Source organism: Aureobasidium subglaciale (genome assembly GCF_000721755.1).
Source record: "Aureobasidium subglaciale EXF-2481 unplaced genomic scaffold scaffold_0, whole genome shotgun sequence".
Classification (NCBI taxonomy): Eukaryota; Fungi; Ascomycota; class Dothideomycetes; order Dothideales; family Saccotheciaceae; genus Aureobasidium; species Aureobasidium subglaciale.
Window position 1 is genome coordinate 1763950 of NW_013566995.1, and position 25345 is coordinate 1789294.

General features: G+C 52.0%; 11 protein-coding genes across 11 annotated transcripts; 6 read left to right on the top strand and 5 right to left on the bottom strand.

The window, feature by feature from the left end:
- Window positions 1-706: 706 nt before the first annotated feature.
- AUEXF2481DRAFT_84790 (uncharacterized protein) lies at window positions 707-2206 on the bottom strand. The gene is made up of 2 exons (XM_013493843.1): window positions 1835-2206; window positions 707-1784 (listed from the first exon to the last, which is right to left on the bottom strand). The coding sequence occupies exons 1-2, from the start codon at window positions 1871-1873 to the stop codon at window positions 855-857; spliced, it is 969 nt and encodes a 322-aa protein (XP_013349297.1). The 5' UTR covers window positions 1874-2206; the 3' UTR covers window positions 707-854.
- A 427-nt stretch (window positions 2207-2633) lies between these two features.
- Window positions 2634-3866, bottom strand: AUEXF2481DRAFT_35029 (uncharacterized protein). Its single transcript, XM_013493844.1, has 5 exons — window positions 3666-3866; window positions 3586-3611; window positions 3442-3530; window positions 2978-3380; window positions 2634-2919 (listed from the first exon to the last, which is right to left on the bottom strand). Exons 1-5 carry the CDS (start codon window positions 3707-3709, stop codon window positions 2861-2863), a joined length of 621 nt encoding a protein of 206 aa, XP_013349298.1. The 5' UTR covers window positions 3710-3866; the 3' UTR covers window positions 2634-2860.
- Window positions 3867-4007: 141 nt separating this feature from the next.
- On the top strand, window positions 4008-5698 carry AUEXF2481DRAFT_35030 (uncharacterized protein). The gene is made up of 3 exons (XM_013493845.1): window positions 4008-4190; window positions 4243-5211; window positions 5266-5698. The coding sequence occupies exons 1-3, from the start codon at window positions 4045-4047 to the stop codon at window positions 5471-5473; spliced, it is 1323 nt and encodes a 440-aa protein (XP_013349299.1). The 5' UTR covers window positions 4008-4044; the 3' UTR covers window positions 5474-5698.
- On the top strand, window positions 5690-7074 carry AUEXF2481DRAFT_159756 (uncharacterized protein). The gene is made up of 2 exons (XM_013493846.1): window positions 5690-6208; window positions 6278-7074. Exons 1-2 carry the CDS (start codon window positions 5906-5908, stop codon window positions 6689-6691), a joined length of 717 nt encoding a protein of 238 aa, XP_013349300.1. The 5' UTR covers window positions 5690-5905; the 3' UTR covers window positions 6692-7074.
- Window positions 6941-7577, bottom strand: AUEXF2481DRAFT_35032 (uncharacterized protein). Its single transcript, XM_013493847.1, has 4 exons — window positions 7495-7577; window positions 7430-7445; window positions 7141-7320; window positions 6941-7086 (listed from the first exon to the last, which is right to left on the bottom strand). Exons 1-4 carry the CDS (start codon window positions 7538-7540, stop codon window positions 7044-7046), a joined length of 285 nt encoding a protein of 94 aa, XP_013349301.1. The 5' UTR covers window positions 7541-7577; the 3' UTR covers window positions 6941-7043.
- Window positions 7578-7843: 266 nt separating this feature from the next.
- AUEXF2481DRAFT_680 (uncharacterized protein) lies at window positions 7844-10173 on the top strand (the record flags this gene model as incomplete). Its single annotated transcript, XM_013493740.1, has 3 exons — window positions 7844-7859; window positions 7909-10034; window positions 10090-10173. The coding sequence occupies 3 exons, from the start codon at window positions 7844-7846 to the stop codon at window positions 10171-10173; spliced, it is 2226 nt and encodes a 741-aa protein (XP_013349194.1).
- Window positions 10174-11169: 996 nt separating this feature from the next.
- Window positions 11170-14884, top strand: AUEXF2481DRAFT_35034 (uncharacterized protein). The gene has a single exon (XM_013493848.1). The coding sequence runs from the start codon at window positions 11210-11212 to the stop codon at window positions 14588-14590; it is 3381 nt and encodes a 1126-aa protein (XP_013349302.1). The 5' UTR covers window positions 11170-11209; the 3' UTR covers window positions 14591-14884.
- Window positions 14885-15174: 290 nt separating this feature from the next.
- On the top strand, window positions 15175-15784 carry AUEXF2481DRAFT_25072 (uncharacterized protein; the record flags this gene model as incomplete). The annotated part of the gene is made up of 3 exons (XM_013493849.1): window positions 15175-15177; window positions 15226-15649; window positions 15717-15784. 3 exons carry the CDS (start codon window positions 15175-15177, stop codon window positions 15782-15784), a joined length of 495 nt encoding a protein of 164 aa, XP_013349303.1.
- A 946-nt stretch (window positions 15785-16730) lies between these two features.
- AUEXF2481DRAFT_682 (uncharacterized protein) lies at window positions 16731-17580 on the bottom strand (the record flags this gene model as incomplete). Its single annotated transcript, XM_013493743.1, has 3 exons — window positions 16731-16912; window positions 16972-17055; window positions 17115-17580. 3 exons carry the CDS (start codon window positions 17578-17580, stop codon window positions 16731-16733), a joined length of 732 nt encoding a protein of 243 aa, XP_013349197.1.
- Window positions 17581-18164: 584 nt separating this feature from the next.
- Window positions 18165-19904, bottom strand: AUEXF2481DRAFT_25074 (uncharacterized protein; the record flags this gene model as incomplete). The annotated part of the gene is made up of 2 exons (XM_013493850.1): window positions 18165-19263; window positions 19642-19904. 2 exons carry the CDS (start codon window positions 19902-19904, stop codon window positions 18165-18167), a joined length of 1362 nt encoding a protein of 453 aa, XP_013349304.1.
- Window positions 19905-20629: 725 nt separating this feature from the next.
- AUEXF2481DRAFT_35037 (uncharacterized protein) lies at window positions 20630-25256 on the top strand. Its single transcript, XM_013493851.1, has 2 exons — window positions 20630-20875; window positions 21013-25256. Exon 2 carries the CDS (start codon window positions 21053-21055, stop codon window positions 24920-24922), a length of 3870 nt encoding a protein of 1289 aa, XP_013349305.1. The 5' UTR covers window positions 20630-20875; window positions 21013-21052; the 3' UTR covers window positions 24923-25256.
- Window positions 25257-25345: the final 89 nt, after the last annotated feature.

Sequence of the window (25345 nt, forward strand, 5' to 3'; positions counted from 1 at the left end):
CATTAGAGACGATCACTGCGGGATGACGCTATTGGGCATGATAGCAAGAGCAAACAGACCATGAGGCATGAATCATTCTTGATCCATATTGAAGTTTGAGATATTTCCTGGTCTTCATCGCCCTCGTCATGTCTTGACATTCTTTGTGCGTTCAGCTGCGAGTGATACATGCCCCACAGCACACGCGACTGTGACAGCGCACTGTCGTCGTCTGGGGCGCACCAAGCCAACCTCGCGTGGAGTCTCGAAGAGACACCGAGATTGCGGTTGTAGTGAGTCGGCTTTCTGCCCAGCCACGAATGATAATATTTCAGCCACCCATTTGCGGTCCGCGAAACTCAAAATTCCTGCTTGGTTTCATATGACAACGGCCAAGGGTTCTTGAAGTCGACTTTGACGAGCATGCACCCATGTAAACCAAGGCTTCGGTTACTGCAAAATCCTACGATAGTCACGGCTTGCATTAGCTGCACTTTACTAGATTTTTTGCGTCCATAATTCTCCGATGCACAGGGTAGCATCGACCTATGCTTCGTCATTGTCAACAGATCGGCCGTATGTCCGACTATCTAGGTTCACCGTCGCTCTGCCGGGATCCCTGAGCCAAGTGGAGAGCGTGAGGGAGCAGCCAGCGTTCACCTGGCTCAAGAACGAACTTTAACGAAATGACAGGTCAAATTTCTTCGGCGACATACGAGAAGGAAAAGCCGTGTTTACCCAACTATCGATTATACAAGAATAGGTCTTTGCTACGTAAAGAAATCTCCTGCCCCGAACTCCTGTGTGTGCCCCTGAGTATACATGCACATTAAGATACATATCAAGTGCCTCGTGAACGTGAATCATCTCCTAGATCAGGATGTCTCCTGCTTCTTGACCATCGGCGGCGGTCCAGTGCCGCTTCTAGCTCTTCTTTCGCGCTCGCCGACGCCAGGCTCAGGGACCTTGATGTTGAGACGCTTCTTGTTGGTGAAGCGCTCGCCAGTACCACGAACCCACTCATCCTCATCATCTTTGCCAAGCCAGTATCCCTTTCCGACCGAGGTCATAACGCGTCCAAGACGACCCTTCCAGCCCTCGCCCTCTTCGCGCCCCTCACGGAACGGGTTTTCTGCCAAATCGGTACGCTCGGAGCCTCCTTGAAGGCCGAAGTTGTTGGCGGAGGTCATGAGGATGTGCTGGCGCAAAACACCGCGGGCGTAGGCCACGACGACCAGGCAAAAGTAGATGCGGATAGTCCAGAGGGCGCAGATAACAGTGATACTAGCGATGCTACCAGACTGGAAGACTGCTTGTCCGAGGGCGGAGCCGTCGTTGACGCCTACAGCGACAGCCTTTTGACCGGGCATGGCAGGAGTTGCGACAACCTCAACGTGAGTTGCGTTGACTTCGGGGCTAGTGAAGCCTGCGGTATCATTCATCATCTTGCCACCGGGAAATTTGGAGTCATCTCCAGAGACGTCGTCGTTGATGTGACGTGCGAGCATCAAGAACCAAGTTGTGCCGAAAAGTGCAGTGTAGGTAGCGTTGATCAGTGAGTCGAGTACGTAGAGCCAGGCGAGGGCAAGACATTGTAACGGGCTCTGACGCTTGATGTGTGGTGATAGATAGCAGAGGGCGCCGAGGATGCCGATCGAGTAGATGTACATGGTGAGTTGCAGCCAGTCGAGGTGATAACCAGTGAGGATGGCGATCAGACCGTAGATGCCTGACACCTTGTTGATAAGTAGCGTCAGAGCGATCATCTCAGTACCGGTTCGCAGCGATATGAGGTACAAGAAAGTCTGCTTCTCGTCAGTATGCGCCGTGTCGCATCATGATTGTAAAGACGCACCTTAGGCCGCAACATGCGGAAGATGGCGGGAAGCGCCATTGTCGTCGTACCAGGGAGATATACCAGCGGTCGTAGGTGTCGTTCAGATGTCCTTCAGGATGCCAGTCAATACAGAGATTTTCGAAAGATGCGGTTGTTATTAGTCTGGTGTCGCAAAGAGCACTTCGAGAGTCTGTGATGGGGCTTTGACGCGGGAGCGTCGGCCAGAGAAATTACAGAGAGAAAACGGATCTCGGGGCGCTAAGATGCCGTATCTTAATGCTCACTTTGCGAAGATTCTTTATTTCGCGCTTCTGAATCGCAATATGACTCTTCCCCACTATGCTGTTCGTATATGGTATAATCTTGCCTTCGAACTCGATGCTGTGTACTAGTACGGTGATGTTGATGTTGTTGTTGACATCTCCTCCGCATTGATTACTGCAAGTCACAGCATGACGACGATCTTGTCAAAGACCAACCAGAGGCATCACTGGGTACTTCAAGTCCAATCACGCTGTCGTCATAACAGCATTTCTAGGTCAGTCTCTCTTTGTGCTTTCTGAGATTCATATCCATGCTCTCTAGTGTCTAGTTCCCAGACCACAATTGTCAAGAACAACAGCCGCTAGGAGCACCCTGTCCTCGATCACTGACGAGCCACACATCGACGGCAAGTATGTTCGAGATACATGCACCAAGATTCCGTGAGCAATACCTGGCTGATTAGGTCGCTGCAGTAATGTAAGAGCCATCAAACATGATGTCCGTTCACCCTTGTCTCTTTTTGGCAAGTACGGTATGGTCAAGACCCTAGGTATGTCAAATGGGGGGATGCAGGAGTGATGAAGCAGGACATGCAGATACATTTATGTACATGGGGTTATCCCTCTATTCCAAAAGCCAATCAGCCGCTCAGAAAACGCCGTGCTCCATGCAAAATACTGTACAAGAAAGAACAGATTTGGGAAAAACTAAAGGTATCTTTGGAAGAAGGGGAAACGGTATCGAACAGGAACAAAGACAGTACAGCCAAGAACGAATGGCTTAGCAGGCGCAGCTCGAGTTGTCTGTTGTAGGGCCTGGGTTGATGTTCACGTCGATCACTGTAAGACCGAGTCAGCAACAAGAATTGTACGAGCATGACGGATAATCTCAACGTACTCTGGTTTGGCGTCTGGTTCTGCTCGCTCTCCATACCAGGCAAAGCCTGTGCTATCCTCTTGAACAAAGGCTTAACGTTGTGTCCGACCTTTGCGCTAGTCTCAATGAACATGAGATTGTGCTTCTTGGCCTCTTCTTCTCCTTGCTGAGTGGTGACCTCGCGCTTGTCGTTCAAATCGGTCTTGTTGCCCACAAGTACGATAATTACGTCGGAGCCACGCTCGCCACGAACGTCGTCGACCCACTTGCGAGTTTGCTGGAAAGACTTGGCCGAGGTGATATCGTAGACAACAACAGCAACGCTGCTGTCGCGAATGTAGGAAGGGATCAGACTACGGAAGCGCTCCTGGCCGGCGGTATCCCAGAGCTGTAGACGTACGGTGCGATCTTCGAGGTACATTGTCTGCATGGTATTGTGTCAGCATGGCGGGCTCTCCTGTGGTACTCGAAGAGGCATGGGCAACCTTTGACAAGAAATCGATTCCAATAGTAGCCTGGTAGGTATTGTCGAATGAGTCGTACATGAAGCGGGTGATCAAAGACGTCTTGCCGACTGTAGGATATACAATTAGCATTGCAGGAGCAAGCCGAGGACACTTGTAGCATACCGCTCTGCTCGCCGAGAAAGACCAGCCTGTGATATGCACGTCAGCATGCGCATGTATCGATTAGAACGGTTACGAGCTACTTGAACTTCTTCAGCGGGTTCGTGTATGACGCCGGTTGAGCCATGATGATGGTGTTGTGATGAAGCAGCAGGACAGCAGGGGCAAAGTATTACGCAGGGGTAACAGTGACAGACGTATTGTGTATAGACAAGCCTGAAGAAAAGCGACGGAGCAAGTTAATATTCAGGAGATTGATTGCGGACTCGCGCGAGCTGCGGCCCTCGATGTCTCCACAAAGGAGGGCACGGTTGCACCATGTTCATCAGGCCGGAAAGGGCTTCGCCGGCGGACGGGCCCTTGGCAGCCAAAGCCCTTGCGGAGAAAGAGCGAGAGATTTGGGAAAAATTACTGGCCTTTTGCTTGCATTTTCCAATCGACATTGTTTTTTCAACCACAATCATGGCCCCCGTAGCAGAAAAAGTCCAGGCGGCACCCGCAACCCACAAGCAGCCCTCCCGTAAGGGTAAGAAGGCATGGCGCAAGAACGTCGACATTACCGAGCTGCAAGAAGGCGTTGAAGATGTTCGCGAGCAGATTATTCAAGGGTACGATCCGGCATTACAACCCTTGCTAGTCCGTATACTGATATTTATACAGTGGTGTTCTGACTGAGAGACCTGCCGAACAACTGTTCGTTAGCGACGTTAAGGGCGCCGACGATGTCCAAGCCGACTTCAACAAGCGCCACAAGCCTCTCAAGGCCGACGAGATCATTGCACAACGCTCAAAGGTCCCCGCAGTAGACACCAGGAAACGCAAGTCTGATGGAATCGCAACTGGAAGCAGCAAGCGTAGCAAGAACGGCACCTACGTCTCACACAAGGATCTCCAACACTTGCGCAGCGTCGCGAACTCTGGTGGTGCCCAGTCCGACATCATCAAGGCCACCGAGAGCGCAGACCACGACCCCTGGGGCATGGAGCCCATCCCTCAGGACCCCAGGTTTAACTTCATCCCCGAGAAGAAGGCCAAGGTCGCCCCCAAGACTCTGAAGTACGCCCCCATCTCACTGGCCGCCAACGGAAAGCCTTTCGCCGCTGTACCCAAACCTTCCGCTGGAAAGAGTTACAACCCTACATTCGAGGACTGGGAAGCACATGTCACAAAGGTTGGCGAGCGTGAGGTCGCTGCCGAACGCAAGCGTTTGGAGGAGGCTCAAGAGGAACACGATCGCTTGGAGAAGGCTCTTGCTGAGGCCGCAAGACCTGAGCCATCGACCGACGACGAGTACCAATCAGCATACGAGAGCGAGTGGGAAGGTATTCAGAGCGAAGCCGAGGATTCTGAAGCCGTCACCAAGAAGCGCCCGGAGAGAAAGACACCATCTCAAAGAAACAAGATCAAGAGAAGAAAGGAGCTGGAGCACCAGGCAAAGTGGGACAAGCAAATGAAGAAGAAAAATGAGCAACTAGAGCGTGTCAAGGAGATTGCCCTGCAACTCGCCGAGAAGGAGCGTCTTCTGGAAGAGCAAAAGGCATTGCAACCTGCTAGCACTGGTGCCGAGGCCGAGATCAATGATGATGATGACACCCAGCTCTTGCGCCGTCGCAATCTTGGTAGACATGCGTAAGTTTTGTGTCCCGTTGGAGCCATCCATTTAGCCACTAACAAGCGTCGTAGCGTTCCTGATGCACCCCTCGAGGTTGTTCTTGCCGACGAACTTCAGGATTCCCTTCGTGCACTACGACCCGAAGGCAACCTTCTCAAAGACCGCTACAGAAATATGTTGTTGAACGGCAAGCTCGAGACTCGCCGCACCATGCAACACAAGAAGCCTAAGAGAGAGGTCACCGAGAAGTGGAGTTACAAGGACTGGAAGCTACGCTAGATGCAGTATGGTCTCGTGTACCCTGTGGTGATGGATAAGCAAGTTTCGATGAGGTTCTTTACATGTTCTTGATACCAGTGGCGCGTCTGGGTTCTTTGTTGCATCTGCCTGGCGTTGGGGGTTATTCATATAGAGGACAGTGCATGAGAATGATCTGTTAGGAGATGGCACAAACGGAGAAGATGGCATTTGTGAAAGACGGTTCAAAAAAGCTTTCTTTTCTACCCTCTGTTCGTTCCTTGCCATGTGCAGCTTGTCGAGATGATGTGAGATGTCTAGGTAATGGAAAAAGGACTGTTGTGCTTGTAGGAGGGCCTCGGCCCCACGACGTCGTTTTGACATTGCGGAGAGCGGCTTGGTCACTTGCAGTGAAGGAGGACACTCAATCTGTCGCACGCACCTGCAGCCAATCAATCCATCAACCCAACCACTATGGCTGACACGGAAGATCCTACCAAGGCAGAGGCCCCTCCAGCCACGAGCAACGAGCAGACTGCAGCTCCCACGGGCGACGACATGGAAGCATCCCCAGACGCCGAAATGCAATCCGCCGACCACGACGACACCAGCAACACCATGGACAACAGCGGCACTGCTAAGCCCGACACAAGCATGAACATGGACGGCGCAAGTGACGATGCCCCCGCTGTGCCGCAGATCGAGACGAGGATGCCGGCAAAGAAGGATGTCGCATTACGAGACTTCCTGGGCAAGATGGATGAATATGCGCCAATCGTTCGTGACCGACCAACTCGCGTCGCAACACGCCGCAGACTCGAGAACCTTCACTAACACATGTCACAGATCCCTGATGCCGTCACAAACTACTACCTGACCCTCGCTGGCCTCCCCCCACCACCTGCCACACCACCTCACCTTGCGCGCCTCCTTGCGCTCGCTGCTCAGAAGTTCATTGCCGACATTGCGGCAGACGCTTACCAGTACTCTCGCATCCGCTCCACCAACACCACTTCTAACAACCCCTTGACTGGACTCGGAGGTGCTGCAGGCTTTGGCATGATGCCGACAGAAGAGGGTGGCGCCAAGGGCAAAGGCAAAGATGCTGCCAAAGGTGCTCAACTCGGCGGTCCTCGTCCTGGTTACGGCGGTGGTGGTGTGGGATCCTCTGGTGGCAGGACAGTCTTGACCATGGAAGATCTGGGCATGGCAGTCGGAGAGTACGGAGTCAACGTCAAGAGAGGCGAGTTCTACAGGTAACTCACTTGCATATTGCAGGGCATATGGGCTGGCGTTTCTCTGGATCAATGGGCTGCTGGGATATTGGCGGCAGAATTGCACGCGTTCTTTATGAAAAGATGAAAAGGTCATTCATCCATGGCCAAGGCGTTCGGGGCATGACAAGAGCAGGCATCTAGATGGGACTGTACCATAGGGAAGATGGACTTTGATCACGCTATCACAAATTGAAAAGACTTTAATCCACCAGACTGTACTGTCATGGGAACAGGGTGATGTGACAAGGCTGGCATATTGTGCTTTCTGAACTTGGTAATTTGTACAAGAGACGCCACTGAACGCCAGGAACCGCAAAGAAACGATAATGTACCAATCACTTGTTCTTGGTCTGCTTGTAGGTAAAGCGCTTTCTCGTCCTGCAACACGTCAGCGTCCGTTCATGGCAACATTGACCACACCTGGGAACTCACGCTGAGAACTCTCCTAGCTTGTGACCGACCATGTCTTCAGTGATTCTGACATCGTTGTAGATCTTGCCGTTGTGGACCTGGAAGATCAAGCCTACGAAGTTGGGCAGGATGGTGGCACTACGGGCTTGCGTCTTGATCGGAGGAGCGCGCTCGCCGTGCTTGGGACGGACAATGGGCAATCTGTATATCTCGTCGTCAGAACAAGCTCTGTGTATCCTGTGTGCAAATCCGTGGGTCCAGGAAGTTTGCGACAGAGAGTGCATAAAAGTTGGATTCGGAAGATGCTTACGGGACAATGTGTGGGCCTGGGAAACAGTTAGTCTTGGTCTGTATAGTCGTTCAAGGAGATGTTACCCTTCCACACAGAGCGAGCGCCCTGCAGTATCGTTGTCGGTCTCATCGTGTGCGTGGTACAATCGACAACTCGGAGGTGTCTGCCGCATCGCCATCTTGATGCCGTCCTTCGTCCGCCAATTCCCAAAGCACAGACCACTTTGCCCATCTACGCGTTACACGTCCACCACCATCTTCGTGCAGGCAGCAGTACGTGTTTGCCTTCAATTTGTGTTGGTCAAAAAGAGGCGAGGAGATCGAAAGGATCAGATGGTGTTGTGTGTTTGATCCTTTTCCATCTCCGAATCATTCTCTTCCTCGACTTCACTTCGTTCCCATGCCACTGCACTACTGAAACGCTACCGTCAAGATGCCTCCTCCTTCAGGTAATCCTCGCCTGAGCAAAATTAATAATCAAAACTAATAGTATGGCAGCCGCTGATACGATCCGTATCATGATCTCGACAGATAACCATGTCGGATATGGAGAACGCGACCCGACCAGAGGAAATGATTCTTGGGACACTTTCGACGAGATCATGACCATGGCTCGTGAAAGGGACGTCGACATGGTGCTTCTCGCTGGCGATTTGTTCCACGACAACAAGCCTTCTCGCAAGGCCATGTATCATGTTATGCAGTCTTTCCGCAAGAATTGTTTCGGTGAGAAACCGTGTGAGCTTGAGATGCTCAGCGATGCGTCAGAGGCATTCCAAGGCGCATTCAACCATGTCAACTACGAGGATCCAGACATCAACGTTGCGATTCCTGTCTTCTCGATCCATGGAAACCACGATGATCCTACTGGAGATGGTCACCTCGCATCTTTGGACCTGCTGCAGATGGCTGGCATGGTCAACTACTATGGTCGAACACCCGAATCTGACAATATCGTGATAAAGCCTGTGCTGTTGCAAAAAGGTCGCACCAAGCTCGCACTGTACGGCATGAGCAACGTCCGTGATGAGCGCATGTTCCGTACCTTCAGAGATCAAAAGGTCAAGTTCTACCAGCCTGGCACACAAACAGGAGAATGGTTCAACCTCATGAGCGTTCATCAAAACCATCATGCTTACACCGAGACTGGATATCTCCCCGAGAACTTCTTGCCATCATTCATGGATCTGGTCATTTGGGGCCACGAGCATGAATGTCTGATCAATCCTCGCTACAACCCTGAACAGACCTTCCATGTCATGCAGCCTGGCTCATCGGTTGCCACGTCTCTCATGCCAGGTGAAGCTGTAACAAAGCATGTCGCCATCCTCAGCGTCACGGGAAAAGAATTCAAGTGCGAGCCAATCCGTCTAAAGACCGTCAGGCCATTTGTGATGAGGGAGATTGTACTTCAAGACGACGCTCACATGAAACGGCTCGCCATGAAGGACGACAACCGTACAGAAATCACTCGATACCTCTCAGCTATTGTGGAAGACATGATCAAGGAAGCTGAGCAGGCCTGGCGCGACGCCCAGGAAGAAGAAATCGACGAGAACACCACGGTACCGACGCCCTTGATTCGTTTACGTGTCGAATACACCGCTCCCGAAGGTGGACGATTCGACTGTGAGAATCCACAGCGTTTCTCCAACCGCTTTATGAAAAAGGTGGCCAACGTCAACGATGTCGTTCAATTCCACCGCAAGAAGACTGGCACTAGCAGGAAGAAGGAGCAGCCTGATATGCCCGATGAGTCTGTCTTGCAATCAATGGCTATCGACACCGTCAAGGTAGAGAAGCTCGTCCAGGAGTTTCTTACAGCGCAGTCCCTGACCATCCTGCCACAAAACGCGTTTGGTGATGCTGTTAGCCAATTTGTGAACAAAGACGACAAGCACGCAATGGAAGCTTTTGTTGATGAGAGTCTTATCGGTCAGTTGAAGAATCTCTTGAACGGCGTGAGTGTCGAAGACGAGGATATAACGGAGATTATGATGGGTTTCAAGACGGGAAGAGAAGAGCTGTTTGCCAAAGGCAACTTGAAGCGTACCGTCAGATCTGACAAGCTCAAGCCCAAGCCAGACAGCTGGGACTCAGACATGGACGGAACCTGGGCCGATGACCCTAGTGCAATCATACGCTCCGACGATGAGGCCGCAGAAGAAGAAGAGATGGCACCGCCCAAGACCAAGGCAACTCGAGGTAGAGGAGGCAAGACTGCTGGAACTACACGCAAAACGACCGCCGCCACCAAGAAAGCTGCACCTGCCAAGAAAACCACAACTCGTGCGAGAAAGGCACCAATCGAGGAGGAGTCGGATTCGGAGGATGACGATGTTATCATGCTCGACGATGACGACGAGGATGTTCCGGATGTTGACGACGAGGATGAGGAGGATGACTTGTTTGTTAAGGAGGCACCAAAGATAAGGGCACCCGCAAAGGCCGCAGCAAAGTCGACATCAAAGCGTGCTGCTTCACCCGTAAAGCGCAAAGCACCTGCCCGTAGTACGGCAAAAGCCCCTGCCGCTAGGCAAACGACTTTGAGCTTCTCGCAGACTCCTGCACCATCGCAAGCACGTACCACTGGAGCTCGTGCTGGACGCAAAGCCCCTGGACCGGTAAGCCTTTTCTTGACATTTCTCAGGTGATCAGACACTAATTTTACCATTACAGAGCGAGGATGAGATTTCCGACGACGATGACGCCTTTGAGCCTCCACCTACAGCAACTCGTCCTGCTGCACGTCGAAAGTTCTAAGAGTCTGAACAACGTCATACTGGGCACTCAAGAGGATTCAACTCTTGTTAGATGCCGGTCTCGGCTCGGATTCATCTGTGCATTTTCAAACTAGCATATCAATGGGAGTATGGTGTCGAAGGATAGGAGCATAGCGCATGGAGTTCGGTGTGGGATTTGCTTGGGAGGGTTATTCGCTCTGACTCACTTTAGCTCTTGCCAGACATCGCAAGAAGGTGATAAGACCCAGACTTTTCAATTCCGATTCTGTGGCTTCGGGAAAGGGGGTCCATCAAGGTTGCTGTCATAATATCTGGGGTATGTATACAGAAGAAGGTGCCATCAGCCCGATTCGGAAAATGCATATTCTCTTACCTCAGAGCTTCGTCTTAGTGGCAGCTACGATGTCGGAAAGAACGTCCAGCGTCCTGCTCCCTTAGTGCTGTCCTCTCGACTCTTACCCTTACACCTCACGCCATCACAGCAACCCATCAACACTCTTTCGCCATCACAACCACACTCATTTGGTCTTACGACACTACAATACTACCACCGCTCTCTTTGGATCAACCAGTTCAATTGCTTGCTGAGCAATAATACACCTCCGAACCCAGATCGATAACCTTTCCATTGCCGGTACGATCATCGTCATGCCCATTTCCATCCTGCATTGCATCAAGGCTGACATGGACTTACAAGTAGCTCACGAGCATTCAACACATATTCCAATCGTCTCGTCCATCATCAAGTATCATTTGATGCCAATGGCTCACAACGTCGCCCGTAGGGCATACTCGGCCGAACAACTCTTGGCTCTTCGCCATTCGGCTTCGGACGACACGGCCATTTGGATCGAAGCCAGAGCTCAGGATGGTGCCATCAAAGGTGTGTTGAATATCCGCTGCTTCTCCTGGCTTCAATGCTTGGCTTCGATGTTGTTGTCAGCTGCCACCCTCTCCCCCAATCATCAACACGACTCTCTTTCCTGTCTCTCAACATACATTCATTCATTCACTCCTTCATTTGTGCGCGCAACCAACTTTATACATTCATTACCATGCTTTCGTTCCTTACACCACCCAAAACAATCATCACCCCCAGCCCTTCTTTTTCTCATCATGAAAGATTCGCGAGTCACTTGGTCGCCGACACACCATCACCGTGCCATCATAACCGCTGGGAAAATCTAGATTGGCTAACAAACGATCTTGCAGACCATGTTGTTCGCAACGCACGTTCCTTTGCTGCCCGCTCGTCTCGCTCATTCGCCACATCTGACACTCTGCACCCTCCTGCTCAACCAGAGTCACGCCAATCCAGTGCACCTGCGTTGGCTGAGATTGACCCAAACAATCAAAACCTGCGTCCTGTACTGGCTGCCAACCGTTACCGTCCCTCTCCGACTCCTTCACTGAAGAAGCGCAAGGCTGAGCAAATTCTTAAGGACCATGGCTCTCCTCCTGGCCTTCGCGTCACCGCTGGAGGTCGCATCGTCCCCAGCGATCAGTCTCCTCTTTGCAGTCCGCGCTATGGTTACAGTGCCATCAAGAAGAACGGCATGCTCATCAAGTTCGGCCCAAACTTCCCAGCTCCTCCCGGTGGCATTCCGATGCAGAGAATGGGCCTACCCAACGGCTTCGTCGCCCAGGATCCTGACGGCAGATTGTGTCAGATGGTTGATGGCAAGTTCCTTCCCGTGGACGATGTTGATGGCATTCCTCAGCTGTACATCGCCGCTCCCAACTTGACTAGCAGTACTGGGTTCCCAGCCGGCGAGAAGGAAGACGCTGCTGGCAGCACCCCCTTTGACACCTCAACCAGGCAGCAACAGCCCAGCCAAACCTTCGACAAAGCCCCTCCGACTGGCCCATCACTAAAGCAGCCAACCATGAAGCAGCCCGTCATCAGCGCTGCTATGCAGATCCAGGCTCTGGAGAAGCAGTACAGCAAGCTGGAACAGGAGTCCAAGGATCTGGACAAAGTCGAAGTGTTGCAACGCAGCTCGATGAGCTCAAAGGCATACAACCAGCTCGTCCAGACCCGTCGTGAGCTCGTCAGCCGCATGAACTCGATCCGTGTCAGCCTCAAGTCACTCCGTGAAGCCAAGTCGTCCACCGACCATTCGCCTCAAGCCATGACTCAGCCAATGCAGCCACAGTTCAGCATGCAATCTTACGGTCCGGCAGCCATGATGGGACCATCGGGACCCATTCCTGACTGGGCTTTCGACGGCATCGCTCATGATGCTCACAACATGCCGCCCTTCCATGGTGCACCTATGCCACAAGGTCTCGGATACTACGGCCCTCCTCCTGGCTACCCTGGCCCAATGGCTCCGTACCCAGGCATGTACGCAGCAATGCCACCAATGTTCAACATGATGGGAATGCCCCCTGTTGATGCCTTCGGAAACTTCATGCCAGGCGGAGGCAATATGGACCCTCAGGCCTTTTCCAACGGCAGTCCACCTGCTCCACGTGCCGAAGCTGTGCAAAACACTGCAGCAAGCAGTCGCGGACCAGCTGAAGACACCACTACGTCACAGCAAGAGTCTCAACGCAGAACGCATGCTTTGCAGATCAAGAACCCGGAGAACAAGTCGGAGTCGAGTCAGAAGTCGGCCCTCAACCCCATGAGTCCCAGCTACCAGCCTGCCGGCAAGTCGACGCCCACCTCCAAGGTTGTTCCAACTCGAGCAGCATCGCCATCGCCGGCTCTTGCCGAAGCAGTCAGACAACACAATGCTTGGATCACAGAGTCAGCCAATGCCTCAGCAACAAACTTGAACTCCGCCGGTTCTCAACGCAAGCTCCGTTACGAGTCGTCTTCGTCGAGTTATGCTACAGCCGACTTCTTTCCCAACAACCCTCGTGACCACTCGATGAGGAAAGATGCCTATCCTGTCACTCATGATCGCAATGCAAGCCGCAGCAAGATGGCAGAGCGTCCTTCGGCATCCAGCGAGCAGCCAGTCACGCCAGACAAGGAGAATCAGGATCCAGGATGGAGCTTTGCTCCAGTTGCCAGTGTTACCACGCCTCCCACCATGCAAGGCCAGGCCGTTGACCAGTTCGATGCTCCTGCAACTGATGACCTTGATCCTGTTCACAACCGCTCCGAGATGAATGTGAGCCCGAAGAACCGTCGTCCAGACTACGTGTCAAGCCAGAAGTCTGTCAGCGAGTCTGCCACATTCGGATCGGGTCTTCCTTCGCCTGCCATCGGCTCCTCGTACCACACGCAATCGCAGCAGATCTTGCCTACCGCTTCTTCAGAGCAGCCCTCTTCTTCTGAGGAGAGTACCTACATGGATGGCTTCAAGGCTGGCGAAGCTCGCTTGCCTGTCAGCGTTGAGAAGAATGGTGCTTGGCTCAACGGCTACTGTGCTGGCCTTCTCAAGTCAGCCCAGCCTACAGTCCCTTCTGTCCCACCTCTATCCGAAGCGTCAGCTCCAGTCCGCGCAGGCCTTGCGATCGTCAGACCCTACCTGCATCAGGAACAGAAGAGCTTTGCCACGCAGCGTGCCATGCCTGCCATCGGTGTTCACACTATGCCAATGAACACTCTCCGGGACGTTGCTTTCTCAACTCAGAACGAGAATACCATTCTCACCCCGGATCCCAATGGTCCTTGCGTCAACGATATGGCTGCTTTGCATCTTGGAAACTGGAACAAGGCCCACCAGTCTTCCACACCCGCCGAGACTGACGCTGTCCTTGGTCGTGTGCGCAACGGCGAAGCAGTCTTGCCTGAACGCACGTCTTCTGCAATGCAACGTCAGGTCTCCAACGTCAATGCTTCCACCGAGCACAGCCGCAGTGCGATGCCACTCACACAGACCGCAGGAGCCACGATTGACCGCGGAAGGATCTCTCAAGACCGTCGTGCAACATCTGCACAAATCCAGACCGTTGGCGGCTCTCCAACGGCCTACTTCCAGCGAGTCTACCCTGCTCATCGCGTCATGAGTTCCCAGCTCGAATGGAAGTCTGGATCATCCATTGCCCAAGTTGCCGGCTTAGCCACTGGCTACTTTGCGCAATACGATGGTATGAGAACAGGTGCCAACACTATTGGAGACAGACAGCCGCTGACTCAAATGTCTGGCAACACAGGCATGACTACACACGACACCATGTCAGGAGCACTGCCCGAGAAGCAGACCAGCATGTCAGCCAGATTCACCGAGGGATCCATGCCTGCCGACATCAAGACAAGCAGTCCGTCGTCTTCGCCTGGCAAGAGATCGCCGACCAAGGGCTCGCCAGCCAAGGTCAAATTCGCACAAATTGCCGGCAGAGCTGGCATCAAGGTTCGCAACGACAGCAGAGACGAGCAAGAGAGCGAGCCAAGCAGTCCTCAGGAGAAGCGTCGCTGGAGAGACGTCTGGACAAAGAGGTTCGCCGAGGGTGAGCAGAAGCCAAGTGGTCGCCATTGATGAGGCGATGAAGACGTATTGGACATGCGAGACTGGTTGGTACATTATGACTTGGCACCAATGCCAATGGCTCTGGAAGCAAAATTACGATGAGCATGTTAGACAGCATGGAATTGACGGACAGCTGGAGGTCCATTGGCACGAGCAGGATTAACTGGAGGCATGTCTTTTGATTGAGTTTTTGTACCTGACAGCATATTCAGAAGAAGCAGATGATACACCGGGACTGTTGGAGGATAAGCAGAGTATGATTGCTTTAGACATATTCAGACGAATGCATGACTTCTTTCCTTGCAAGCATCATCAGTGCCTTTGCAGTTCGTGAACGAGATGAGAAGAAGTGAGGTAAGAGTGAAGCAAAAGCGATTGGCTGGTATGAGCATCATCGTGGCAGGTGGACCGTGCGGCGTCGGCGAGCTGCCTGGAGCGTCCGGCGTCAGCTACCGCCGCCATCAACCATCATCACCCAAGCAACCAACACCATCTTCTCTTGAATCAAATCTTGCGCTCTCTCTTGATCTAACACTCTCGGCCAATACTTGAGCCCTTGTTCAAAGATCTATCCTCACACAAACACAGACAAGATGGTGCGTTGAAGGACTTCCACGCCTCCATCCACACCCACACGCAAACAGACCACCCAGCTAACACCATCCTCTCCATCACCACAGTCCCTCCGCATCGTCCCACACAAAGGCCACGCGCAACAAACTGCACTCGCCCCCTCCGCCCCCTCTGCCCCCGGCGTCCACGACACACTCCGCAGCAACCAATCCCTCAACACACCCCACAACGCCTCTCCAGCCTTCAGCGCCGTGGCCTCTTCGCACCCTCTGGAAGCCCGCCTGACAAACTGGCGCTCCACCCAAGACACACTGAAGATGAGCATGTTGCGTCGCGAATTCGGCATTGCCGAGCCCATTCGTCGTGGTATGGAGGTCAAGATCTGCGCAGAGGGAGAGTGGAGGCCTGCTGTTTTGGGGTACAAGGGGGAAGGTGTGCATGAGGAGATTTTGAGTGGGAGGGACGTTAGTGTGGATTGGGAGGATGTTTATCATGGTGAGTTGGCTGTTCTTTTGTCTCTAGAGGATGTGATGATGAGGATGCTAATGATGATGTGATGCAGGTAATGAGACTCAGAATGCTCCTGACTTCCACTCGGAGATGGAGAACAGGATGAAGATGAACTGGTAGATTTCTAAATTCTTGAGACTCGCCACGCTACACCTCATACGACAAAGATCGAGATGCTGAAGATGGAGACTGAGAGGGAGACACAATGGCCAGGCATGACAAGAGAAGAGACTAGAGGGTAGATGTTCCCTGGCTGGCTCTATTACGCTGTACAACATGGAGGGGTCTCTATCAGTTTGACCTGACATCTGCCGCGAAAGGCAGGACATCGCAGAAACAAGACTGAAGGGAGAGATCGAAGATATCAGCAGCATACTTTCTTCCTTGCCAACACAGCATCACTTGATGAAAACGAAACTCATAGCTACAAGTTTACCTCACGGTCTAGCGTCTGCTCAAGTGACTGCTCACTGCTCTCTCTCCATGGTAATGTTCATGTTCAACAGCTGTAGCCAATACATTTCACGACGTTGAACAATATTCACAACTCCATCTCGCGCCCCAACTGTATCAGAAATATCAATTTCCGTATCGTCTATATACAAATCTTGTTGAGAGACAAAGGCCAACAAAAGAAACCCACACAAAACAGTTTGCAAAGTGTCGATACAGGGGAGAAAATAGTCATAAACAAGTAACATGAGAAGAGAAGAAAAGATCTGTATGTAAAAGAAAGACGAATGAAAAGCAGAACAAAAAAGCAGAACATTTCCCTTTGCCCACCTCCATCCTTTGCCTTTTTTTTTCTTTCCAAATTCAAAAACCATCATGTTGGAAGAGAAGAAAAAAACGCCATATACATGGGAGAAAAGAGAACCAAGAACGAAGAGTGCATGATTACAAAAGATATGGAAACTCAGATGTGGAAAAACACGAATAAGAGAGGGGCGTGAAGCGAAAGGGTGAAGGACGGAGGGAGATTTGGGGGGGGTTTCGTTGGGGGAGGGGGTATCAGAGAGAGAGAGAAAAGTACAAATGAAGAAAAGAGAAAAAAGGCAAAAAGAATCTAGAGAATGATGCATCGGCAACCAGCGGTGGGTTCGTCGCCATCACCGCGAGAGGGTCTGGCACCACCACCACCGCTACCTTTGCCTTTTGCTGATTTTGCATTTTCTTCGTCGTCGAGGACTTCTTGGGGTTTGACGCTCATGTGGACGACGTTGGGTGCCGAGTCGCTGAATCGACATTCTGTCGAGAGGATTGTTAGTCGTGGCCAGGTTGATATTTGTGAACAAGTCAAAGGATACCTTTCAGTGGTAGTTTGTCATCCAGGAATCGGCCGAAGTGGATTAGTCGGATTGCTGCAGGGGACGAGGGTCTTGGTTCCCATTCTGGATAGCAGGGTTAGGCATAAGCTTAGGGTGGAAGGTGTAGACTCGACGGAACATACCCTCTCTCCAGTCCCGCCATATCAACTCTTTCAGGGTGTACACGCTGATGACGAACGGATCGAATTCTCCACTCTCATTCTCGGCAGTGACATTTCGCTTGGCCAGGTACTTCTGATCTATGCGGTAAGGATGGCGTGTGCCAGTACTGCTGAGCAGCAGATTTATCGTGATAACAGGTCCGCTTGGCATACCAAAGCCTGGTGTCTGAGGCATGGGGGTGGGCAGGTCTGTCGAGGGACCTATGGGTTCGCTGGTCTCCTGACGGATGAGGGCAGGAGCGGGCATCTCGAGCGGAGTCGGTGGCAGAGGATCTGTTCCCTCGTCGACGAATTGCAATTGCGTCTGTTGTTGGCCGCGCTCGGCAATCTGGGGGGCTTCGACGTGTGATGAGGTGGGTGCGCTCACGAACGAGGGTTGTTGTGCTTCTGTTGACGGCGGTACTGAGTCGTGGTGAATGCTGCCCATTTCTACCGGCCTCGCTGCCGTTGTCGCATGTATGTTGCTATGAGAGTCCATGATTTTCCCCTCTTTTCTATGATTGTTCCGAATGTCCTTTGTACAGAAATGTGGGATACGGATGACGATGTGGGACTTGAGGGCTCGGGAAATTGGCCGGGCCAAGGCAGGATTCCAAGAAAGACCTCTTGACCTTGGGAGGCAAAGACTGAAAGTTAGACTGCAGGAAACGAGCGTGAAAGATTCCTGGTGCGCTGCAGACGGGATGAGAACAATAATCGACGGTCTTGATGAGAGTGTGACAGTTGCGACGACGACGACGACTGACATGCACATGATGGACCCACGACGACTCGCCCCGAACCCCAGACTCCACCCATTGGTCCAATTCTACCTAAACTCTAATCCTTATTTGCTACTTCACACTCAAATCATAGAATCCGTCATTCTTGCTGCCGAGGCACGATTTCTCATCATCATGTCAATTACACATTGTTGTATATACCGTCTCTCTCACTGTGAATACAGACAGCCTTGGACCTGTCCGCTCGAGCATCGATCCCCACTGTTGTGTCTTGGCCTCTCCAGGACGTCTACTCCGACCACTCCGCATAGTCGCTGCTTTGCTCCACTCTCACGCCCTCCATCTCCTGCTTGACTCTGAGCATGCTGACCTTGCCCATACTGCCATCAACCTCGCCCTCAATCTTCCATGTAGACAACAGCTCCCGTAATGTTTGAACCACCTCTTCTCTGTCTTCGATTAGCAGTGCGACGGCATCGTATCCTCCTGCTCCAGGCACCACTCCGCCAACAACGCCCTCAACCCTGCTGCAGGCGTCCAAAAGCTCCGTCTGGGCAGGCGGCTCGATCGGCACGCCGCTCTGCTCGCTCATTTCTCGAATCCCTCGTCTGATTGCGAGAATGCGTTGCTTGAGCTCCGAGTAGTCCTTCGATCCGCTTTCTGCCAATTGGACCAATTCTCGTGAAAGGCCCTCATTGACATTTTGCAGTCCCTCCCAGACATTTTCTGCCTCTGCTCCAGTCTCCTTTCTCCACGCCAGCACTTGCTTGACCATACCGGGCGTTTGACTGCCACAGCTGACGTCGCACATGACCAGTCTGATACCCTTTGGTACCTTGACTTGATCCTTGACAATCTCCGTGTCCCATTTGCCGTTTGCACCGCTCTCATCAACAATGCCTACCAACTGCTTGCCAAACTCTGGTGTCCCCGGTTCGCCGTGTGCTGAGAGAATTGACGGTGAAAATCTTCGGTACAAACAGCTGCCGTAGACTGCAGAAGCCACATCAAATCCAGAGCCGACCTTGCCTTGTGCAGCACAATGGGCTGCTTGTGCCAAGTTGTGAAGTTTGCGCTTGCCAGCTTCGGTTGTCAAGTCGAAGGTCTCCTTGGGCAAGTAGTAGCTAAGCACAGCAGCAGTAAAAGAAGTCACCAGTGCAGCCGAGGATCCTAGACCAGTCTTGTTGGCTTTTGCCAGGGGTACACCAAAGTCGTGGAATCTTGCGCCAGTCAATGATGCTGAGGAAGTGGAGTAGTAGTCATTGTCTGCCAAAATGGTGATGGATGAGGGTGAAATGTTGGACGACCCAACACTGGTGATGTAGCTCAGGGCATATGCCAAGGCTGTTTCAACAAATGGATTGCGGTTCAGCTTGAAGTCGGCGTCTCTATAAGATCACACATGTTAGTGCTGTATTTTCGCGCAACTCGAAGTTCTACATCGTACGTGGGGTGCCATTCCAGGGACTGCCGTAGGAGCAGAGGTCTCTACTCAGAATGTGCACGCTGCTCACGAGGGTCTTCCAAGACCATGATCCCTCAAGGAGCTTCAATCCTAGACAGCGCACTTGACATGAATCAATGTGCGCGACCTTTGATGAATTTCGGCCTCGGAGTTAGCACTTCCCGGTGCGCATCCTTCCTGTCTCCTTAGGGCTCGGATATCCGATACAGACATGTCCGGTCGACGCTCTCACGCTCGTGCAGTCGGCTTCATATGGCATTGAATGGAAACAAAAAAGGAAAATATGAACTGCACCACTTACACTCTCAATTGGGTCACTTTGACACCCCCGTCTTTCTCAGCCAGGCGGTAACCGTATTCCCAGACGGCGTCCTGGAATTGAGGCGATTTGACTGTGATCTCAGAAAAAGTAACTCCTGAACTCGATGCGAAAGGCTTTACAGAGACGTGAATACGAGCATCCAGGCCAAACACGAGACCATTGTACTTTCTGTCGAGAACGAGATAACCACCGGCTAGCAAGACCTTGCCAGGCGCGGACACAGCGACAGCACTTTGACTCATCGTCGTTTCGAATGATGCAGGGTGTTTTCTTCAGGAGAAGCAAAGCAAGTCGTCTGAAGGCAAGAGAGCTGAGCAGCAAAAGTGACTAGCCACCAGACCAAGATAGCGCAATTAGACGACCCCTCCTCTTCCGCTCAGGGTAACAATGCTAAAACCCTTGTCCCTCCTGAACGCCGCACAACAGCAGGATAAACAGTACTGCAATCTTACTTTCGCTGCGGACAGTCCACGGCTCGATAGATCAAGGCCGGAGAGAGACACTAGTCAGCAGACCAGTGAAGAGGGATTTGACGGTGAAGAGCCGGGTTGATGGTGGTAGTTTTGGAAGCTTCTGGTCGTATGAAGAATCGACAGGCTTCGGGGCCGGTGGTGCGCGCATTCGATTCCGAGACTTTTTCTCGACCGTTTGACGGAAGGTGCGGGAGAATATGCTAGCGGCCGATTTGACGGCGTGGCTATGTGAGCTGGCTATCGAGCAGTGCTTACGGTAAAATTCAAGCGAGCAAACAATATAGGGTGATTCAGACACGCATGACTGCCAGATACAGCCAAATGAATCCGCAGACTCTGCTGTTTAGCTCCAGCGCAGTTGAACGGGCGCACGCTTCAGGTTGTACCGAGCATCCGATCGCAGTCGAAAGTTCATCCGACCCAAGTTCGTGGATAGACGCGACAAGCTCCCACATTCTATTCGTTATCGTCATCCATTATTCTGTTGCCTGAACATTTTCGCCAGGCAAAAACCAGTCATCGTTCGGTCTTCATTCTCTCGCTTTTATCAGATCTTCTTTCGCGCTTGAGTTTTGGTGCGATCCTGTTTCCATTCAATAAACCCGACACTCTCGTGACTTTTCTCGGATATCACACCACCAAGGTATTCTTGTACCTTTCCACACTGCATTTTCGCGTGTTCTCTGCCGATCAAGCCATCGTCAGATGAACCTGCAATAATTCTTTTTGAGAACCCTCTGGTATGTTTATGTGAACTACGCATCATCATCATTCATTCTGTTGTCGTTCTCGTTACGCGATCAATTGGGTCAATTTCATCACAATATCGCAATTCTCAAGTGATGCTCTCACGGTGGATCTCTAACAATTTTCGCAGTCTCACGTTCCCAACTTGAGAGGTCTCATTCGCCGTCTCGATGGTGTTCGTCAAGCCCACTGTTGGAATCTCACGTCTTGCTGGTACAGCCTTCAAATCATTCACCCACGGATACGCTCAGACTGTTGTCGCCGCTTCTCAATCTTCCTACGCATCTCAAAACACTGGTGTCACACCACTCGCGAGTAACTGGATCCATCGCATTGGCGGAAACACCAGCACATCTCAAGTACAACATGTCCCCACTCATGCTAGTTCGCAAGCATCCCGTCAGGACAACAACCAAAGCGATGGTCTAGCTCAGTACTACGAAGCATGGCACAAACATCACAAGAATGGCGACCTTCGCGAATGGCAACAATTTCAGTTCCAGAAGTTGATCGGATACTCGGGTGCAGAAGCTGTGGAGAGCAAAGAGTTGGAAGATGTCCAGGAAAGCAGCGCCATTGAGGAGGTCGATGAAAGTCTGGAAGACTCGCCGCAAAGAAGAAACTTGAAGCGTGCATACACAACTAGCGCTGTCGACAACTTCGGAAAGGCAATCGACAATCAGGAGGCTGCTGCTATCGCATTCGCACAAGTCAACGAGGCCATTGCTGAAGAGATCAGCAAGACTAAGCAAGAGGTTGAAGCCGCCACTGAATTGGCTATCGAGGATGATGCACGTTCTGAAAAGACCATTACGGCTAGCCAGGTTCCTTCGCAGGACTTGTCTAGCCCTGTCCTCAACGAGACCGCTGCCACTTCTATCTCGGAGGTCGATGCGTACACACAAGAGTTGGAGTTCATGCTTCGCGACAAGCAGTACGCACGCATCCCCAGTATCTTCGAGTCTATGCTGTACGCTGGTGTCAGACAACCTCCAGCCTCCGCTTACCATGCTCTCATGATCTCGGCTATCGAGCTTACAAATGGCAAGCACCAAAAGGTTCCCAAGGCCTTGGAGGTTTACTCGGATATGCTTCGTCGTAGAGTGGTTCCGGATGCTGAGACCTATGCTGCTCTCGTCAACCTTCTTGCTAATAGAGCTCTGGAAGCCTCGGCCACCAAGAAGGTTCTCGAGGAGAAGCGCACCCGTTATGGCGGTATGGAGACTGAAGACAGTTTCCTGTTCCAATCTGATGCGCTGGAATACGCCATCTTTGCAGAGGATCAATCTTTGAGTATTGCAATGGCCATGTTCAACTCCGCATCCTCCAAGGTTGAATTCTCAACTATGTCTTACGGTCTTCTCATTCATGCATGCGCCAAGCAAGGTCGCATCTCCGACATGATGCGTTTGTTCGAACACATGTCTAGCAAGGATGTCGTGCCTAATGCAAACATCTTTCCGGCCATGATCAACGCGTACGCAACCGCAGGAGACTTGCGAAATGCCGTAGACTGCTACGACAACTACAAGAAGCTTGCCATCGACAACGACGCTGGCTTGAACAGCATGTCAAGAATGGATGAGACTGTCTATTCTTCTCTGATCAAGGCATATGCTGCGTGCGAACACTCTACTGGCGGTCAGAAGTTCTTGCGTGACATCGAGTCTCAGGAGCAAAACGCTTTCAAGCGCCAAGCTATCCGTGACACCGTTTACGTTGAGTCCTTCCTTCCTCTGTCGCTCAAGGCTGGTGATTTTAAGGAAGCTTCCGCCGTCCTCGCCAACATCTCGAGTGCCGCTTCAATCAATGCACTCAACTCAATCATTGTCGCTGCCGCTGACGCCGACAACTCGATCGAGGGCACCAAGGCGTTCAAAGCTCTTGCCGACGTCGGTGCCGATCTGGCTCCTTCTTCAATGGCGATGCTCGCCATGCATGTCCGCAATGCAAACCTCGAGGCAGCTGAGCCATACTGGCGTGTGATTGAGAGCTCTCTGGCCGTTCCCGCTTTCATCGAGCCGGCCACCATGCGTGCTCTTGCGCTCATCAGTGTTGGCCTTACCACTCGTGGCATATCGCAGACCCGCCGCATGCTGAGCCGTATAAGAGACGCTCAGAACTCGGCTTCTCCCAACCACGAAATCACTGACAAGATCGAGGAAGTCATCGAAGTCCTTGGTAGCTTTGCTCTCAAGAACAACAACTCTCTCGAGATTGGTGCAAGCATTGAGCTTCTTCGTATGATGGTAGACAATGGTGCTCTCGTCAACCCCATTGCCGAACATTTGGTTGCTTCCTTTGGCTCTCAGGAAATCTCGCAGCTCAACGCAAGTGATATTGGTCTTCTGACTAAGATTCAGTCGCGCATGATCCTTGATGAGTCTGCTCCCGGGATTGCTGGGGACGCCAGATTCGCTTGCCTTCTGGAGAACATCGTGTCTCGCGCCGTCCTGCCTGACGTCTCGACCGAGAACTTGATCGAAAAGACTTTGATCAACCTGGACCGCAGTGATCTCAGCCGTCTCTGGAACAATTACCGTTACCCCGTTCTTCCTTCTCCCGTCTATCCGCCCGCTGTAAACTTCAACGCTTTCCCTCCTGCCCCTCTGGTACCGGTCTCGCCTGTATTTGATGATGCATTCGATCCTTATGCCAGTCGTACCGACAACAAGGCTTCGGTCGCCATCACTGACCTTCTTGAGAAGTCTCATGGAAAGTCTGCCGCTCATCTGAACGAGGCATTAGCAAAGTTCCGCAACGTCCGCCGCGCTGGTCGCGTACCCAGATTCTTTGCCTACTCGAAGTTGATCATGGCTGCTGCCAAGGAGAACCAGTTTAGCCTTTGCCGCGACATCTTGGAGATGGCAAAGCAAGACGTTCCTTTCCTTCCTCAGTACCGTGTCGTCAGATTTGGATGGGTTTCCATCCTCGACTCTATGCTCTCAGCTTGCCTGAATGTTGGCCGCCGCGACCTCGCTGCTCAATATCACCAGGACTTGCTTGACATGGGAGCTTCACCATCGGCTAACACCTACGGCTTGTACATCACTACTCTCAAGGAGAACACCAAGACATTCGACGAAGCTACTGAAGCAGTCAAGATCTTCCTGCGCGCTAAGGCTGAGGGTGTTGAGCCTACTTCCTTCCTCTACAATGCGCTGATTGGCAAGCTTGGCAAGGCCCGCCGAATTGATGACTGTCTTTTCTACTTCGCTGAGATGCGCAACCTTGGGATTCGCCCTACCTCTGTTACCTACGGTACTATCGTCAACGCTCTTTGCCGTGTAAGCGACGAGAAGTTTGCCGAGGAGATCTTCGAAGAGATGGAGGCCTGCGCCAACTACAAGCCTCGTCCCGCACCTTACCACAGCTTGATGCAGTACTTCTTGACCACCAAGCGTGACCGCAGCAAGGTGTTGAGCTACTACGAGCGCATGCGCTCAAAGGGCATTCAACCTACCATGCACACTTACAAGCTCCTGATCGACACTCATGCCACTCTTGAGCCTCTGGACATGGCTGGTGCCGAGACTGTTCTTGCCGAGATGCGTGCTGCTGGTGAGAAACCTGAGGCTGTTCACTACGCTGCACTCATCCACGCCAAGGGTTGTGTTCAACATGACATGTCTGGTGCACGCTCTCTGTTCGATACTGTTGCTTCCGACTCAAAGGTCAAGCTTCAGGCTTGTGTCTACCAAGCCATGTTCGAGTCACTCGTTGCTAACCGTCAAGTCGCTGATGCCGAGTCTTTGCTCGCTCACATGTCTTCTCGTAGAGTTGAGATGACTCCTTACATTGCCAATGCACTGATCCACGGTTGGGCACTGGAAAAGGACATTGTTCGTGCTCGCCATGCTTTCGATCGTGTCAGCTTTGCAGACCGCGAGCCCAGCACATACGAGGCCATGGTTCGTGCTCACCTTGCCGTCGAGGATCATGAGGGTGCTCAGGCTGTCACCTCTGAGGCACTCAGCAGAGGATACCCTGCTGCTGTTGCCAACAAGATTGCTGAGCTCATCAGCGGTGGCAGACAATAGTCTGTCCTTCCTTCTGTTACATTTTTCACTTCAATCATTTCCTTTAGCGTTTTGAAGCGAACTGTTATGAGAAACACGAATAACAGGAACGGCGTCTTGGGTTTCGTGATCAAAGCATGGCGTCAAAAGCAGGGTGGCTTTCTATCTTTTTTGGTGTTGACATGTACAAAGATATCCGGGAGAGTAAGGAAGGCAGAAAAAGCTGCGTTACCACTCTCCCATGCGTTTTACTGGTTGGATTGCTCTTCGTTTTCTCTATATATACATCTCCTCTCTGCTGGGTCATTGATATCATATACTCTGAAAGAATTGGGTATGTGATTAGATCTGGGGTGCCCTTCAATGAGCAAATTTCAACAAGAAGATTAATTTTCCCAAAGCTTCTCATCATCGCCTATGTTCTCATTGGTATGTGCCATGTGT

Excerpts from the sequence above, each read along its gene's own strand:
- AUEXF2481DRAFT_84790 (XM_013493843.1), bottom strand. The coding sequence starts at position 1,873 with ATGGCGCTTCCCGCCATCTTCCGCATGTTGCGGCCTAAG. Across the intron at positions 1,785-1,834 it reads TCCGCATGTTGCGGCCTAAG|ACTTTCTTGTACCTCATATC; the intron begins GTGCGTCTTTAC and ends GACGAGAAGCAG.
- AUEXF2481DRAFT_35029 (XM_013493844.1), bottom strand. The coding sequence starts at position 3,709 with ATGGCTCAACCGGCGTCATACACGAACCCGCTGAAGAAGTTCAA. Across the intron at positions 3,612-3,665 it reads AACCCGCTGAAGAAGTTCAA|GCTGGTCTTTCTCGGCGAGC; the intron begins GTAGCTCGTAAC and ends TGCATATCACAG. Across the intron at positions 3,531-3,585 it reads CTTTCTCGGCGAGCAGAGCG|TCGGCAAGACGTCTTTGATC; the intron begins GTATGCTACAAG and ends TATATCCTACAG.
- AUEXF2481DRAFT_35034 (XM_013493848.1), top strand. The coding sequence starts at position 11,210 with ATGCTTTCGTTCCTTACACCACCCAAAACAATCATCACCCCCAGCCCT.
- AUEXF2481DRAFT_35037 (XM_013493851.1), top strand. The coding sequence starts at position 21,053 with ATGGTGTTCGTCAAGCCCACTGTTGGAATCTCACGTCTTGCTGGTACA.
- AUEXF2481DRAFT_35030 (XM_013493845.1), top strand. The coding sequence starts at position 4,045 with ATGGCCCCCGTAGCAGAAAAAGTCCAGGCGGCACCCGCAACCCACAAG. Across the intron at positions 4,191-4,242 it reads CGCGAGCAGATTATTCAAGG|TGGTGTTCTGACTGAGAGAC; the intron begins GTACGATCCGGC and ends ATATTTATACAG. Across the intron at positions 5,212-5,265 it reads CGCAATCTTGGTAGACATGC|CGTTCCTGATGCACCCCTCG; the intron begins GTAAGTTTTGTG and ends CAAGCGTCGTAG.
- AUEXF2481DRAFT_159756 (XM_013493846.1), top strand. The coding sequence starts at position 5,906 with ATGGCTGACACGGAAGATCCTACCAAGGCAGAGGCCCCTCCAGCCACG. Across the intron at positions 6,209-6,277 it reads TGGATGAATATGCGCCAATC|ATCCCTGATGCCGTCACAAA; the intron begins GTTCGTGACCGA and ends CACATGTCACAG.
- AUEXF2481DRAFT_35032 (XM_013493847.1), bottom strand. The coding sequence starts at position 7,540 with ATGAGACCGACAACGATACTGCAGGGCGCTCGCTCTGTGTGGAAGG. Across the intron at positions 7,087-7,140 it reads AAGCTAGGAGAGTTCTCAGC|GACGAGAAAGCGCTTTACCT; the intron begins GTGAGTTCCCAG and ends GACGTGTTGCAG.